The sequence below is a fragment of the Poecilia formosa genome, unplaced genomic scaffold, assembly GCF_000485575.1.
Source record: "Poecilia formosa unplaced genomic scaffold, Poecilia_formosa-5.1.2 Scaffold84, whole genome shotgun sequence".
Lineage (NCBI taxonomy): Eukaryota > Metazoa > Chordata > Actinopteri > Cyprinodontiformes > Poeciliidae > Poecilia > Poecilia formosa.
In genome coordinates, this window is record NW_006800023.1 from 1578603 (window position 1) to 1595004 (window position 16402).

A 16402-nucleotide genomic window follows, 5' to 3' on the forward strand; every position below is an offset into this window, starting at 1 on the left:
AGTCAGTTGATCACTCAATATGAGAAAAAACAAGACGATAATGTTAAACGTACCCTAACGTGATGCAGTAGTACATTGTGAATTCTACACCCTTTAAACTCTACACTTGCACAATACAAAGCAAAGGCACATCTAAAGGATCTCATGTACTTTAAAGGCATGACGAGGCTTGATGTTCCAAAAAATAGCCTTTATTTCTGCTAAATAAAGAAATAAATACATGAATAAATACACCAGCATAAACGGTAAGATACTGTAGGTGTGTGTCGGAAGCTTAGGGGGAAGAAAGGACTTAGGTCGAAACATACTTTTATCTGGGAATCATTTGTAAGCTTATTTTTTCATTTGATTCACATTCTCATCTATTTTGGTCATTGTTATACTTGCTAAAATATTAATCTACCTGACATTTTCTCTGTTCCCCATTTACTCTACTCAAGAACAAAGGAGGCTTGGAACCCAGATATGTTAAAATTGAGAAAAAAATAACTGAACAGTGTAAACTTTTTCATTGATGTTTTCATCTGTTAACAGAAGGAAGAAGTTTTGTGTTTGTGGAAAAAAAACCATCAGTGCACTGGTCAGACATAAAAGTTGTGGAGACATTTAAAATCGGGGATCTGTCATTAAAAATGTCCCAAGCTTTAAATAAGCTATGGAGCTCATGCCTTTCCACCTCAACTAAAAATGATGGGCAAAAAGCTTTAATCAGAGAAGCAACCAACAGGGCAATGGCAACTTTGGATATATTAACAAATTTTGTGTAATAATTTGCTTATAGAAGCTGTTATCCACGCCACACGTTTGGTTTTGATGTGATAGAGACCAAAATAAAAGCCGTTCCTCAGCGTAAGTCTCAAAAGCACCATTTAAACTTTGATACAAACCATGTAGGAGGCAGAAAAAATACTAAAGAATGTGTTATCAGAAGAACACGACTGTGAATATTTTTGGGATGAAAAAGGAAAAGTGAGATTGAAAACTATCACTGCATGTCATATTTTAAAAAAAAAACACTCTCTGTGAGACATGGCGGTGGCAGCATGATGTTTGGGGAATGTTTTGTTTCAGCAAACTGAATGACCTTAGGATATTTTGATAAATAGTTGGCAAAAATTGCAGTATATAGATTTGTAGGTGTCATAGAAACAAGCCACAAGAGTTTAAGATGTAATTTAATAAAAATCTCTTTCTAGAATTTATTGACATGGTGTCTAATTTTCAGTTTTTGGTTTTTGGTAGCAAGCAAGTTTTTGGTAGCACTTGCTAATGATGAGCGCAAAATAGAAGAAAAGAGAAACATCATATTTTGTTTTTGGTAATTCAAGAACTACAATAAAAATATATATTTTGCTGTGACTCTTAATTCATATTTACACTGCAGTTTTACATCTTTGCCAAATTTTCAACTCAATAAACCTGTGCTAGGTCAATTTAATCTTGTCCAACATATATGTTTGTGGTGGTTAGTTTTTTGGAAGTGCCTGCTGTGTTTTATAGACGAGTAGCTTGAAGGTTCTGTATAAGAAATTACTGCTTTAGTGCCAGTTTTTTTCTCTTTTGCATGTTTGGTTTGGTTTGAAGATCCAATTACACAAATAGATACAGCTCATCATGAGCTACTGTACAAGTTTAATAATTAATGTGCACATGCACATTACAACCTGTGGCCAGGTTTCTTGAAGCTCGCTGTTGGCAAACTCAGAGGTTCTTTGTTGCGACATTTTCCAGGGATCCGATTATTCACCAAGAATTACATGTAAATATAAATTGGGCAAAGAAAACTTTGACAGTTATTATCAATAGGGTTAACACTTCTTTCTGTTTTTAATGAGCGTGAAAACAAAACGGATAAGTTATCAGGAAATGGATCCTTTCACCTCTCTGTAAATACTCTGAAAGTTGCAGACGTGGAAGCGTGTCCCTTTGTATCTTCCTATACTCCCCCACATGAGGTCGAAGTGCCAAGAAACAATCCCCTCTAAAAGGAGGCTGCAAATTCTGAAAGCAATTAGTTGCACTGAATTTTATTCAAGGGAGTCAGAAAAAAAGGTTTCTAAATACAAATCAACTCCATAATTATTATTCCAGCATTGTTTTGTGTTTAGTTAAAACTATCTTCCATCGTCTCCTGCAGATTAAAAGCATCCCAAAAGCATATTTACATTTTAAAAGGTAGACAGTTTGTTCAGGTTGATGTACATAAAATTTAACTAAAGGTTTAGCTTCAGTCTCATCTGACCAGATGTAGTTCTTCTGCATGTTTGCTGTGAGCCCTACAAGAATTGTAGAAACTTTGTTTTAACACGAGCTTTCTTCTTGCCACGCTTCCATTAGAGCCAGCTGTATTTATGCTTAGACTTAATTAAACACAGGTGGCCTCTGTATACTAATTATGTCTCTTATGGAAGCAATTGGTTGCACTGGTAAAGGGGGCTGAATACAAATGCATACTAAATGGTCCAGATTGTCATGCAGAAAGACAGTAGAAAACATTGTATGCTACTCTATACAACTTCACAAATATCTCCTGCTTTGTGTCGCTTGTTTCTGTCTATAACCTGACAAAATGAGACATTTCTGTTGGTGTAAATACTTTCACCAGGTCCTCTGGTTGTGCTCGGCCTCTTTACTAAACATCCGTGACATGGTGTACCCACAGACTCACATCGCTTCCTGTTGTCTGTCTGTTCTGCGCAGCATGCCGTCCTGGGTTCTACAAGGCGTACGCAGGAAACATCAAGTGTTCAAAGTGTCCTCCACACAGTTTCAGCTATGGAGAAGGAGCCTCCATCTGCCGCTGCGAAAAAGGCTTCTTCAGAGCCGAGAAAGATCCATCAACGATGGCATGCACACGTAAGCCTGGCTTATTTTCTCTATGTATTTTTTAGAACTTTTTGTGTGAACCTATATATCTGATGCTGCTGTTACGCCTGAATTTTCCCTCTGTGGTGCATTAAAGGACATTTCTATTCCCTAAAAAGGAAGCCTGACAATTTGCCTGTATGGATTTCCTTACTGCTTATCTTGGTAAGATAAGCACCTTAGGTAATCTTTGATTGGTTTACAGCAGGGGAAATGATGAGGGGAATCATCCCCGAAGATTTACAAAGTAGAATTAGGAATCTGCAGCACTGTCAGAGGTAGAAAATGTCATTATGTATTTTTGACTGATTGAGCTTTAATTATTCCAGTGTAAACTCATACTAAGTATTTTAATCTTTCTGTGTGTCTGACAATCTGGAAAGGTTTATCACTTTGTCTTAGGAGCTTGGGGATTTCGCCTGAATTTGCCCGGGCCATAAATCCAGCCTCGTCTTTCGGACTTATCTGGTGTGAAGCCGAACATTAGAGAGTCTCTGGATGAATTACATGGCTTTTGTTCAGCTGCCTTGTCTTCATCGATGATTCAGTGACTGTCATTATGACTTCATATTTGCATTAAATTACAGTTTAACCGGACTAATTCTCCTTTAATTAAAAAGCCATTTGGCTGTCGCCGAGATAGACGGAGGCCACGTCTGAGAGCTCTCCGGGGTGGAAGAGCGCATTTGTCTTTCATGGCAAGACAACGCAACGACACTATGGAGATGCTTTTAGTTTACAGTACTCTGTAAGTTGCACTGTTAGCAAGAAAAATGCTAATCACTAGATGGGTAGTGAGGCGTCCAGCTCAGGGGACTATTCATGATAATGCTTGATATTGGGTTTATGAAATGAGTTGTCAGCAATATTTTTTGCAAATAGCATACAGATTTCACAGTATGGAAAGTTTTTTAAAGATTGTGAGATCAATGTAGAATCATCCAGTTCAGAGTAGATTAGATTCTTTGAAACCAGAGACAGAAACTTTTAGTTTAATCCCAAATTTTAGGAACATTAAGACCAATAACTGCCTGCAGTCCACAACCATTCTTGTAAAATTGACAGTTAATTTAAAGTGGCGTGTGTTAAAAGTTGTTGAAAAGTTGATCTTCCTGTAGCAAACTTTTTACCTGCTTTTATAATGTTTGGGCTTTGATTGTGTAGCATTTTAACTTGGCTTGAATCACGTTGTACCTGAGTGTAACAACCCCACATCTATTGCAGATGTGGTGCTATGACAACACATAATGAATTTAATTTGATTAAATATTGATTTATAGCTGCAGTAAAAAATAAAAATCAAAACTTTTTGGAAATGCTTAAATCCAAGAAACGGAATCAATGTTTAGATTTTTAAAATATACCTTGCAAAAATTTGGTTATGGTGACCATTTTGTATTTATCATTTATCGAAAGTATTTAAAAATGTTGCCTGAAAAATAGTTTCTTCTATTCACTGGCTCCCTGTTAAATCAAGAATAGAAAATAGAATAAAACTGAATATTCTCAAAGGGAGGCTGTCAGCTGAGCTATTGCTGTCAATAGCTTCATATTTCTGCACCATATTTCTCTGTCTTCTAGCCAAAGTAATTAAATGTGTTATTGCTGTGACTAACTACAGGCTAATCTCAAAAATTAATAATGACAAGGTATTTTGGTGGCGCACTTTAGAAAGTGAAACTTAAACATTAAATAGATTCATTACAAATAAAGTGACATATTTCATTTTTTTCTTCCTAATAATGTGATTATTATGGCTTGCAGGTGATGAAAACACAGAGTTTTCAGAAAATTAAAATGTTACATAACGCCAATTAAGAATACATTTCAATGTTGTGGCCATAAAACGGAAAAAAAAAGTACACCAGTAAAATCAATTCATGGATTTGGAGAAGCTTCACAAGGAGTCTGTTCCCACAGACCAATCCTACAAATGTCTCATTATTGATGTCAGGCTATTCCTCAACCAGAGATAATGACCCGTCCTTCCTGGGCTAAAAAGAAGTCGACTGTTGCTCTCTAGTTCAAAGTCCTCTCTTCAGGTGAAAGAAAAGTTTGCATCTAATTTGGTAAGTGGTCCCAGAGTTTGGTGTAAGAGCGGAAAGGCGCAGTCTCCATGTTGCTTTACGTCCAGTTTTCACAGCCCGTGATGATTTGGCGTGTCGCGTCACCTACTGGTGTTGGTCCTCTGCGTTTGACTTTTAAATTTGTCCATATGATTTAACTGAACGTGTGTTTTCAAATAATAACCAGATGCATATGTTTTGCAAAGCACCTAAAGACACAATTTGCTGTGAATTAATTTGAATCAGAAAGACTTTAAAACATCTGACTTTGTGAAAAATATGAAGATTTTCTTGAAAAATGTCATTCAGGTCATTGATTTGGCATCTAGCAAATATTCTCTTCTATTCTGAAGAAAAGTTTGGCTTGATTCAATGTCAGTGAAGAGAAATATCCATTTATCACAGAGTTGAGTCTAACACAGCATCTACATCATTTTAAACTAAAATAAACATTTTTTTTTCTGATTGCTGACAGTTCTGAAAAGCGTATAAAAACAATCTGAATAAGTGAACCCAATGCTCACTTCAAAGAACTTCGAACCCAGCTTAGTGTGCAGGGTTGTAATTAAGTATCTTGTTTATGGCTTGTCAACAGCTATTCTTCCTCAGGCGAACTCAAAGTCTTCAAGGCCACTTTTTGTTGCAAGTACAAACACTGAGAGTCTGAAAAGCCTTTTGGGGGTTTTGACAACCACACAAACTAAACGGAGCTCAGACTGCGCTTGTGTAGCATATCTACATTGCAACCAGTGAGCTCTTGTTTACTTGCAGAATGCATTTTAATTAGAGGTTAAAAAGTCGGTTCATAAACTATTTACTTGACTGTAAAGCCAAAAGACAGAAGAAAAAGGAGATTAAAGAGTGAGAGGAAGACAAAGGCAGAGAGGAAGAAAGCGAAGATGTCACAAGAGGAAAGATAAAGGCGGGGGAAATGCGTAAGGACTGGATGGAGTAGACAGTGTGAAGAGGGGAAGGAAGGAGGGCGCTGATACCAATCTTCCCCTCAGAGGAGAATAGGGGCTGATTGATGGCAGTGGGATTGCTCTGCAGGAGGGTAGGTGGGTGGATTCTCCCTGATGGAGAGAATAGAGCAGGTGAGATAATGGCCGAGGGAGGAACGGAGAGATAAAGAGAGAGAATGGACGCACTGACAGGAGTGGCGGATCGGTAGGAGGAGCTCTCCTGTCTGCTGAGAATTTTAGCAATGGTGGAGAGAGAACATTAGGGAGGGATGTGAAGGAGAGGGAAACATCCCATTGTCCTGGCAGACAGTGAGCTTGGCAGGACGGGAGTGTTCAAATCCCTTAGGCCTTTTAACTCCACCCTGTTGACAGCTGGCTGCCTACTAGAGCACAATGCTTGCCCTGACACACAAACACTTACATCCAGGGAGCACAAAAAACACCACAACAAAGGCGATTGTGAGGGAGGTACTGTAAAATAACTTGGACTCTTTACTGCACTTGAAAGAACTGGGAAGAATGTGGAATGTTGTGGAACTCGTGAATGCGGCGTTGGGTTTTAGCCGGCTTCTTCAGAGAGATGTTTACATGGTGTTTTGTTATTTAGGGAAGTTTGAGCTTTGGTTTCCAACCTTTGTTGGACCTCAGATTGAAAGATAATACATTTTCAGTGAGAAAAACCTGGGTGTGAAAGTCAACAGAGGCCTTTCTTCTACTTATGTCTTTGTGTTGCCCTGTAAACTCTCAACCTGTCGAGGATGGAAGGATGGACAGACGGATGGATGGGTTGATGGACGGATGGACTTTCCATTTCCAGCCCCTCTGCATTCTGTGCAGAGATTTTTTGTTAGTTTTGTGACATTTTGCTCCCAATTTGTAATACTTTCTTATAACATCTTGCAGTTTAAGCAAAAGGTCTTTCGTCTTTCGTTTTGTCCTTTAAACTGCAAACACACCCATAATTAAGACACGAAAAACTCTCACAACTCAACTGTTTTCACCCGTCACGCTTGTTGAGGAAAATCCCCCAGCAGCCACTGTCACCATTTCTGTGTACACACACACAGCACTAATGGCTCATCGGTGACCTCAGGACTGTGAACAGAAAGGTCAGAAAGTCCTCTCAGCACTGGCTGTTGATATGCGAGTGGCATAGAAAAGCTTTAAAAGCTTGTGCACTTCTGGGAGTATCCTTATTGTCAAAGGTGCTGCATCTATTGCTGGTGCCGCAGATGGTGCTGCAGTTGTTGTTGAAGTCTGAATTGCTTTGACCAGCCATAACCAGCCAAACATTGGTGTTTAAGAGAGAGTCCTGCTCAAAAGTGCAGATAAACAGCAGAGTAGCTGTTTCGACTGAGTCGTAGTAACTACCGACCATTACCAATTGTTTGTTGAAAGCAATACTCTGCTGGTAATTTTAAAACAGCAATGAGTTGAGATCTCTTTTGCTGAGTCAGAGCCATCATACAAACACCAGTCAGGAGGGAAAATGCAGAGTCTACAGACAGATCAGCTGCAGATGTGCCGCTTCACTTTGGAGATGTCTACATTGACAAATCTGCAAATGTTATCAGACAGCTGGAACATTTCAGGTAAAGAAAAAAATAAAATCTCCAATTCCTCTTTGCTTATTAGATAAAAGCTTCCTATAAAGAAAAGCTGCAGACTCGCAGCTTAGGGCTGTTTAAATATCACTTGGTAAAATCAATCAGTGCTTTGCTTGTTTATTGCTTTTGATCCGTTGTGCTGACACATTGTTGCGTTTTTATGGCAGAATGTTGGAGTTTTCTTCTGATTTTGGAAAAAACAACTCCTCCAGTAAAAACAATCAATTTTCTCATGTGATCTTCAGCCAGTTTGTCACTAAACATCCACAAAAAGACATTTCATTCCCATTTTCGGTGGTAAAAAGAACCAAAGTTAACACAGTCAGACATGAAATGATATTAACACTTTTTGTTTAATCTTTTCCATACATCCACTCTTACATTATATTTCAAAAGTATTCAGATAGCATGAAGCATTTTTGATTAAAGGCTGTTTTAAAATATTCAGACGATTTCCACTAAAGGAAATAAATATGAAGACGCTGTATAATACCGTTAACATTTTTCTTAGTATACTCTTATACCCTGCAAGAAAACACAATGATGTGAGGTTCTTTACTAAATAATAAAATCTCTTGAGAGCGTATGAAAGCATAAGAGTGCCTACGAGGCGTCGACGGTAGGATAGAGGTGAAGGGCCTTGTAAGTAACTCCAAAGAAGTTGAGAGTAGATTATACACAACATAAAACTTAACTGCATTCACTATTTCAGCTTCATCTAGAGTGAGGTTTTTTTTTTTTTTCCTCTGTAATGCAATGAAACAAATCAAATTCTTCCATGCTCCAGAGAGGTATGGAGTAAGGCAGATAAAGTAAACGCTGCATGAGCTGTGACGTTATGCAAACATTTCAACAATTATGTTTTTAAGAAATTATCCAGTGTAAAAGTGATGCTGCAGGGAGTTCTGGCAACGTAAAAAAGCAGACTGTTCTGTTTTAATTTAAAACTGTATAACAAGGGAAAGTTCAAAGAATATAAGTTTCCAGAGAGTAAAGTCGAAATTACAGAAATTTTATGTGAAATATTTGAGAAGGTATCTGTTATCCGTTTTTATGTTTAAACCACAAACTGTAACAGCATGTGAGCAGTAAAGGCTTGGTTCAGACCTGAACTGACGTGTTTGTTATTCTCAGTGGTTTCTTTCCGTTTTCATTGACAGGCCCTCCATCTCCCCCTCGCAACCCGATGTTTAACATGAATGACACCTGCCTGATGCTGGAGTGGTCGCCTCCCAGCGACACTGGGGGTCGCCGGGATCTCACGTACAACGTCCAGTGCAAACGCTGCGGCCCCGGACCCAACCAGTGCCAGCTCTGCGAGGACGAGCTTCGCTTCCTGCCGAGGCCTTTGGGCCTGACCAATGCCACTGTAACCGTCACAGACTTCTCATCGCACGCCAACTACACCTTTGAGATTGAGTCACTAAACGGCGTGTCAGACATGAGCACCTTCCCCCGGCAGGTGGCCATCATCACCGTCAGCACTGACCAGGGGGGTGAGTACATGAAAGTTTACACCAACGCAGCGTCTTGGATCTTTTCTACCGCCTTCACTCCTCTCTCAGGAACCATCCTCTCACTGCCTTGCTGCATCGTATTGAAATAAGCATAAATAAGAGCTGAGTGAGATTGCTTTCAATGGCTGGAGGCTGAACACGACTTGCTTTATAACTTCTTCGTTTAGCTTTATCGGTATATTTAGCTGCCTGAGCTGATTTGCTCTAAAAGCTGGGTAGATTCTGAAAACATCTAATGTTTCTTAAACTGCAAACTAGTTATCATTAGTGTTTCCCGATCCTAAAAATAAGTGACAGGACAGTTTCAGATTGTTTCAACCTCTATTTTTCTTACGTTGAGAATCTAATGAACGTTTTAAATATCTTCCAGAACAGCGTATGTGATCGTTTGTAAGCAGTACTGTCCCACACCTGAAATAGTCAACTCGGCAGACATCCATTGCAAACCAACACATTCCTGTTGGTTTGTATCTGAATTTAATCACTTGCATCGTAGAAGCCATGCTTTGAGATGATATCCTTCTGAGGAGGGATTGTTCAAGGACAGCATATGAAAGAAAGGTTTCTGGCTCTTCGGTATCTGCAGACGGGCTTAACCAGAGAAAAGAAAATGGGAGAGATGGTGACAGAGGTAATGAAATACAATTTTGCTTCAGTCTGAGAGTAAAATGTCAATACTTGAACTCAGAAAAGGAATTCAGATTTCTGTAGACGGCGATCAGAACAATGTTCGCAACTTTTGCATTCTCACTTCATGCAAATGACTGAAAAATTGACCTCAGCTTTTTAAATTTATCTGAGGAGTTTATAGTTTAAAAATTCAAATTAACATGGAGCCCTTAGAAAGTCTGCAAGCAGTGCACTGAGATATTTTGTATGTACTTTCTTGCAATAACCAGCATTCATGGGTTTACAAATGCTACTTTGCATTTTGAGGGAAATTTGCACAATTAGTTGGGTATTCAAGAAGAAAATTAAGTTTTTGACACAAAATGACCTGCATTTCTTCACGTTTGTTTTGCTTAAAAAGCAGTAGATTTGCTGTATGCTGCAAAATATAAAAGAGATATTTCTGCTGTTTTGGACTTCATTTTTATAGTCCAAATCACCATTTCCTGTGGGACTGTGTTTGGTTGATTGCATACTTATTAGCTGTCATTTTCAAACAGTTTTTGTCCACCTCCCTATGTTAACCTGGAACTTGCCTTTGTCCTCGTTCTGTTTCCAGACGTGTTTGTTTTGCCTTTCTTCTTTGTTCTCTCCTATCCGCATAACCTGCATGTTTCTACTGCTGAGAGCATCTGGGAGAAATACATTTTCTCATACAGCCAAAGCACATTAACTGCATTATTCTGTGTCTCAAAGGACAGCTCTAGATAGTACATGCGACTCTGCGTTACACACAGACTTTATTTGATTAACATGCCTTGTTTAGAACATAGTCAAAGCTGGTCCCTTAGCTGTAGACAAGACGCATTTGAACACTAATATAGCCAGCTGCTGCTATTTAGGATCCTCAGGGGAGGAGGCAGATTTATGGCTCGCTGTTAGTGATAAACAGCCTAATGCTGTACTTTTAACACGGTTACGTTTTCAGAAAGCAGAATTTGATCAGTGCTGTTAAATTTAATGAGGATCATTAAAGGGGTATTGATCACACAGCTGTTTATGTTGGGTGTAACTGAACAATGTTCTTACCAGCCTGCCTGCTGATGAATGTATAAAGATGCTGCATAAATATTTTAAAGTGTTTGTGTATATTTTACAGCACAATTCTTGTGCTTGAGGATGGGAGTGAAATTATGGTGTTTTTTTTTTTATTATCTACATTTTGTCTCCTAATCTAAGCTCATGATTACAAAGCTTAAATCCGCTTTTCAGTATTCTGTCAGGTTAGAATCACAAACTTTGATGTGTTTTAACAGGGTTTTAGGTGATAGACAAACACAAAGATGCACGTATTTGTGCAGCGTAAGGAAAAGAAAACACTGTTTTCTTAATTAAAAGTCAGAAGTTTTGTGCAGAGTTCATTTATCCTGATTCTTTAAAATAAAAATCCAGCCACCCAATTTGGCTGCATTCACACAGCAGCTCTTGATGCTCAATTCAGATTTTTTCATTTATTTGCTGAAATCTGATTCTTTGTGCATGTCATTCATGTTACTTGCAGATGCTACTTCAATCAGATGTCAATGTGAATGGTTTACAACTTCAAAGCGACCCACACGTGCAGAATTGCAGTCCGTTTACAGAAGGAAACATCTATGTATTGATTTTTGAAGTTATTCAGCAATGGGAGCTGATAGTATTGCCACAAAATCATAATAAGACAAAGGAAGCTAATAAAAACAAAAGCACAACTATTAGCGATGGTCTTTTGTGGAGCATTGACTGTGACTTGTGGAGAGGAGTCTGTTTGGGTGTGTTGTTGGACCAGGAAAGGTGGGATAGTGAAGCCTTCTTTCATAATCTCAGAATTATAATTTTCAGCCATAGTTTACAATGGCTTCTAGCTTCTTCTGGTCCAGAATAATGATGCATGTCTCACGCCAATGAAGTGAAAGTTGGATGAAAAGCGACATGACCGTTCTGAATGCAAAAGCTTTGAGAGTGATTGCCTATGCATCTGATTTGATACCATATATGGATGTGGCACAAATCAGATATTTGTCTGGCATGAAAAGGATTGCTATTGGGCCTTCCAGTTTCGCAATCTGCAAATTGGACTTTTGGTTTTATGGTACTAATGACTTTGTTCTTTCCACTCTTCCATAAAAGCCACATTTGCGGTGCGTGCAACTAATGGTCGTCCTGACGGATTTCCCTGCAGTGAATCTCTGTCGTTCCTTCAGAACGACCGTGGGCCACTTTGCTGCTCCTCTGATTAATACTCGCCTTACCCAGCATGGTAGTTTAGGTCAGGAAGTTCTTTTTTGCAGTTGTGGTTGTAACATCGCAAAACTGGAAAAATTTGATGTGTCTAAAAACTTCAGCAAGGTACTGTTTGTACCAAACATAAATTCACTTACTAAATGGATCCTAAAGTCTGATGCATCCTTTCCATCTTCCTGGCACTGTGACTTGTTGAGAAATGCCAATTTGCCTCGGTGTCAGCAGTCTGAAAGCTGCAGTTGCTTTTGAAAAGGTTGAAATGAGCTAAAGTGTGCCGAAGGTCAGCATATTCATCCCAGTCAAAGATAACCATGCAAACCGTCTGACGAAAAGCAACATTTGCATGCAGCAGTGATATGCATGCATGCTTCGGCACAAACAGAACTCTTTCTCCCGCCTCGACTCATCCACCTAAACTGCTCTGTGATGGGCTTGTTTGGGAAAGTGCACATAAATTCATATACACCATTAGCATAGTGTTGCCATCAGCAGAAAGCAGACAGCCATGTGAATTTCAGTGTTTTCAGGGAGTCTGCTGTAATAATTTACTCTGACTATAAATAAATTAAACTCTGTCATTAAAATGCAGATGGACATTTTTGGTCAGTGATTTGTTCCAGTAAAGATGTGATTTGCTTTACTGAGAAGATAATAAAGAACTATAATGTACAAGGACAAACGACATCTGAGGTTTTTAGTGAGAAGAAAATGTCTTTAAATTGAGAATAAAATAGTTTTTTTTAATGTTGACATGGTTTCTGACTTTACTCATTTATTGTCAGCAGAAAGGATTGTCATCTTGTTTGGTCTGATGTCCCTGAAGAAGTTGTCAAAATATTTTTACTGAACTTTGCTGAAAAGATTTGTGACAGAAGCACAAAGAAAATCAACAAGAGAACAAGTGGCACACGTGGAAACTTAATCGAGATGATGGTTTAAAAGGGAGGAGAAAATTAGATTTAAAAAGGAAAGGTACTTTTACAAATGTGAAAACAGAAAAAATATGGCAAAATAAGAGACGTGTGAAAGAAAACTAAATTTTAAAAGCAGAATAAGGGAAAATGATTGAGTGATTAGAAGACTAAAGACAAAGCCAGAGGAAGAACCAGGATAAGTTTGCTAACGTTACGTTTGATCAAACAAATAAATTAATCCTGGATCCAATCCAGGCTTTATCCAAGCTGAAACATTTTTACAAAGTATGCTCACCTTGCATGCAAGACAGATGCATGAATCAATAGCTTATTGGCAGAATAAATATGTTTGAAATAAATCACTTTGTGGGCATAAAATAACTGAAGACAAAAAGTGACATTTTTGATTATGTAGTTAGCTGTATTTTTACACAAACTTTTAAATATCTGTTTATGAAAGACTGAAATTGCTTAAATTGTGTCTCTTCAACTCTGTTAGGTTTTTATGCTGCTCCCCCCTACATTGGTTCCGACCTCAAAAAAATGTTTAGTATTTGATAACACAAATAGTTGCAAGAAAAGTTCTAAAAATCCTGAAACCATTTGCCAAGAATAAGTCATAGACTCTATATTGACATTTATTCATTGATGTACCATGTAGACGTTTTGGAAAAGAGGATGAAATCCAACCGTTTTAGCTGTTTTATACAGTTACATGAACTTGCAGAGTTGTACTGGAGATAACTTTGAAGTGGTCTACCTCACTGGACCCCTGCGGTTTGCGTGCCACTCCACTTGCTCCACAGCTGACACCGTCTCCCACATACCGCACGCTGCCCGGTCCTCTACACCTACGTTAGGCCACTGTTCATCAAATTCAGCTCAACATTCAATACAATCATTCCCCAGCAGCTGATCGCCAAATGCTTCCTGCTGAGCCTCAACACACCCACCTGTAACTGGATTCTGGACTTCCTGACAGAGCGACCGCAGTCGGCGCGCATCAGTAGCGCCGCATCACAAGCCATCAGGCTGAGCACAGGCTGCCTCCCGAGGTTGTGAGCTCAGCCAACTGGTGTTTATGTCTCATGACTGCACTGCACAGAATCCAAATATGTCATTGAGTTTGCAAATGACACCACTGTCATGGGGTTCATCAATGACGGCAATGAGGGGTTTTACAACAACCTTTTCCTGATCGTGACAAAACCAAGGAAATGTTGGTTGATCTGAGTTTGTCAGCATATTATTAACGTCTCATTAACAGCTCAGAGAAAAAGAGTCAGAACAACCAAGTTCCTCAGCACGACTAGCGATGTAAACTCTGAGACGAACACATGGCAACGTCTCGCTCGTCATATGAGCAAACATACCACATCCAATCCTCACGAATTTCCACAAGCGAACGGCTGAGTGTCCCGACATGCAGCATTTTTGTCTTCTCAGGTCTAAAATGTCCTCCAGCTGCGGCTGACCCAAAATGCTGCTTCTCGCGTTCTGACTAAAACCAGGAAGATGGATCACGTCACCCAGTTCTAAAGTCCTTCCACTGGCTCCCATCAGCTCAGAGAATAGACTTTAAAATACTTTTAGTTTATAAATCACTGAATGGTTTAGCACCACGATTCATTTAAGACCTTCCAAAATCTCTCAGGTCTTCTGGTTCTGGTTCTGGTTCTGGTCTGCATCTAGAACCAGAACCAAACGAGGAGAAGCAGCATTCAGCTTCTATGCACCACAAATCTGGAACACTGAAGTGCCTTTACATCTAGACTAAAAGCCCACCTGTTTAGAGTTTTTTTTGGAAACATAATCAAAGAAACATTAATCAACAGCCTGATGCGTAACGACAGCAAAATGTAACGTTTCATTGTTGACTTTGTATGTTTGTGTTTTTATGATGTAAAGCACTTCGAAATGCCTTGCTGCTGAAATGTGCTGCAGAACTAAAATTTGATTTGATGCAGTGTAGTTTGGTCTGCAATGCATTGTGAGGACAGCTGATCACATGGAGCACTCTCTCCTCCATCCAGAATATTTTTCTGACCTTGCACAATATTCTCAGACTTCGCCATCCCTTCTCATAGACTGAGGCTCCGAAGCATCAACCAGAACCAGCTTGGTCCTGTAACAACGTCTTTATCCCCTCAGTAACGCACATCTCTCTGTGCACTTGCACTTTAGATTGACTAGACAATCAGAGTGAACCCTCTGTCCATCCACTGACTATTCTTGAGCGGTCGCAGAGTAATGCCGCTTTTTGAGAGGTCGACTTTTGGGCGTTCTGTGAAGTAAAGGTTTGAAACAGTTTTTCAAGGTGCTGTGAAATGTTTTTTTTTTTTTTCCCAACTATAAACATTTTTCACTCATACTCATCGTTTGGGATATAAAGTCGTCAAAGTTAGATTCTACTCTCAAGGAAATCCCCCTCCCTTGAAATCAAAACAACTGTTTTTATACAGCAGTAGCATTAAATGAATAGCTTTTAGCAGCTTCCCTGTTCGAGGCGGCCTTTCTTCTGGCACCATGCCACGCTATAACTAACTATGACAAATTAGCCACATACCTAATTACTAGCCTGGGAAAATCACAATGATGTTTATTAGGCTCGGCATCATAAAGCAGTGTGCCTGTGCCCCAAGACCAAAGCTCTATACTGGAGGAACACTAATAATAACAGCTATACAAATTGGCTGAGTGAAATGACCAGGGCCCCAGAGGTGCTTAGCTGTGATGGGGTGAAGAGGAAGGTGACTTTCCGTGGATTAATCAATATGGCTATCCAAAGTGCTGCTGCGCCGGGGTTTGGATACCACTGGTTTCCTGCCATACACGATATTTGCGTGTGTGTGTGTGTGTGTGTGTGTGTGTGTGTGTTTTTTAGCATTTCTCACTTTGTAAAGCCCTTTTTTTTATTTCAACAAATACTATGTTGTGAGCACCTGTGCTCCTTATGGGGCCCAAAGCTTGGGCCCCACATAAAGAAGTGCTGTTAGGTTACAGAAATGCATAAAATATGAAAGGTGAAAGCAAAGTCCTTGTGAAGAAAAATGTAATGTGTGTCTAGATTTAGCTGAGAACCTGACTCCATTATGGGTTAATAGGAAAAAGCAGCCACTGATAAAAATGCTGAATACATCATGTTACTGTTTTTCTTTTTCTTTTTTCCTCTCCCTGGACATATAGCTGTGGGTGAGGGGGTTTTTGGGGGTCCTACATCTTCTCGCAGTGAAATGTGTGTGTGTTGGAGCGCCGTTAGATTGCTGACACCGGCCTTGTGGAAAGAGCAGTCGTAAATAGAAGCTTCACGCTTGCTGGCTTATTAACAGTTGATTTATCCGACTCTCTGCGGGGAACACGCGCCCTTGGCACCCGAGCCCAGAGATCGGCCACGGGGGGCCCCAATTACCCGATGTCGTGGGTATCTGAAGATGTGGTGAGGGGAAATCTGGTGTCTTCGTGTTGCGAGCGCCTCACATTGCTGCGTACGCCAGTCCCAGGGTCATCTTCATCATCACTCTTTCACTTCGCCTGCACACTCGCATTCACACCCACTCTCTATGCCTCCTGTGGTGGGAG

General features: G+C 39.6%; 1 protein-coding gene across 3 annotated transcripts in view; it reads left to right on the forward strand.

Moving 5' to 3' along the window:
• LOC103141479 (ephrin type-A receptor 6-like) overlaps positions 1 to 16402 on the forward strand; it is a 208089-nt gene that overhangs the window by 99163 nt on the left and 92524 nt on the right. For all 3 annotated transcript variants that reach the window (XM_016673897.1, XM_007557145.2, XM_016673898.1), the window contains 2 exons: positions 2701 to 2856; positions 8661 to 8996. In XM_016673897.1, coding sequence (XP_016529383.1) covers positions 2701 to 2856; positions 8661 to 8996 — 492 coding nt within the window. The remainder of the gene's footprint in view (positions 1 to 2700; positions 2857 to 8660; positions 8997 to 16402) is intronic.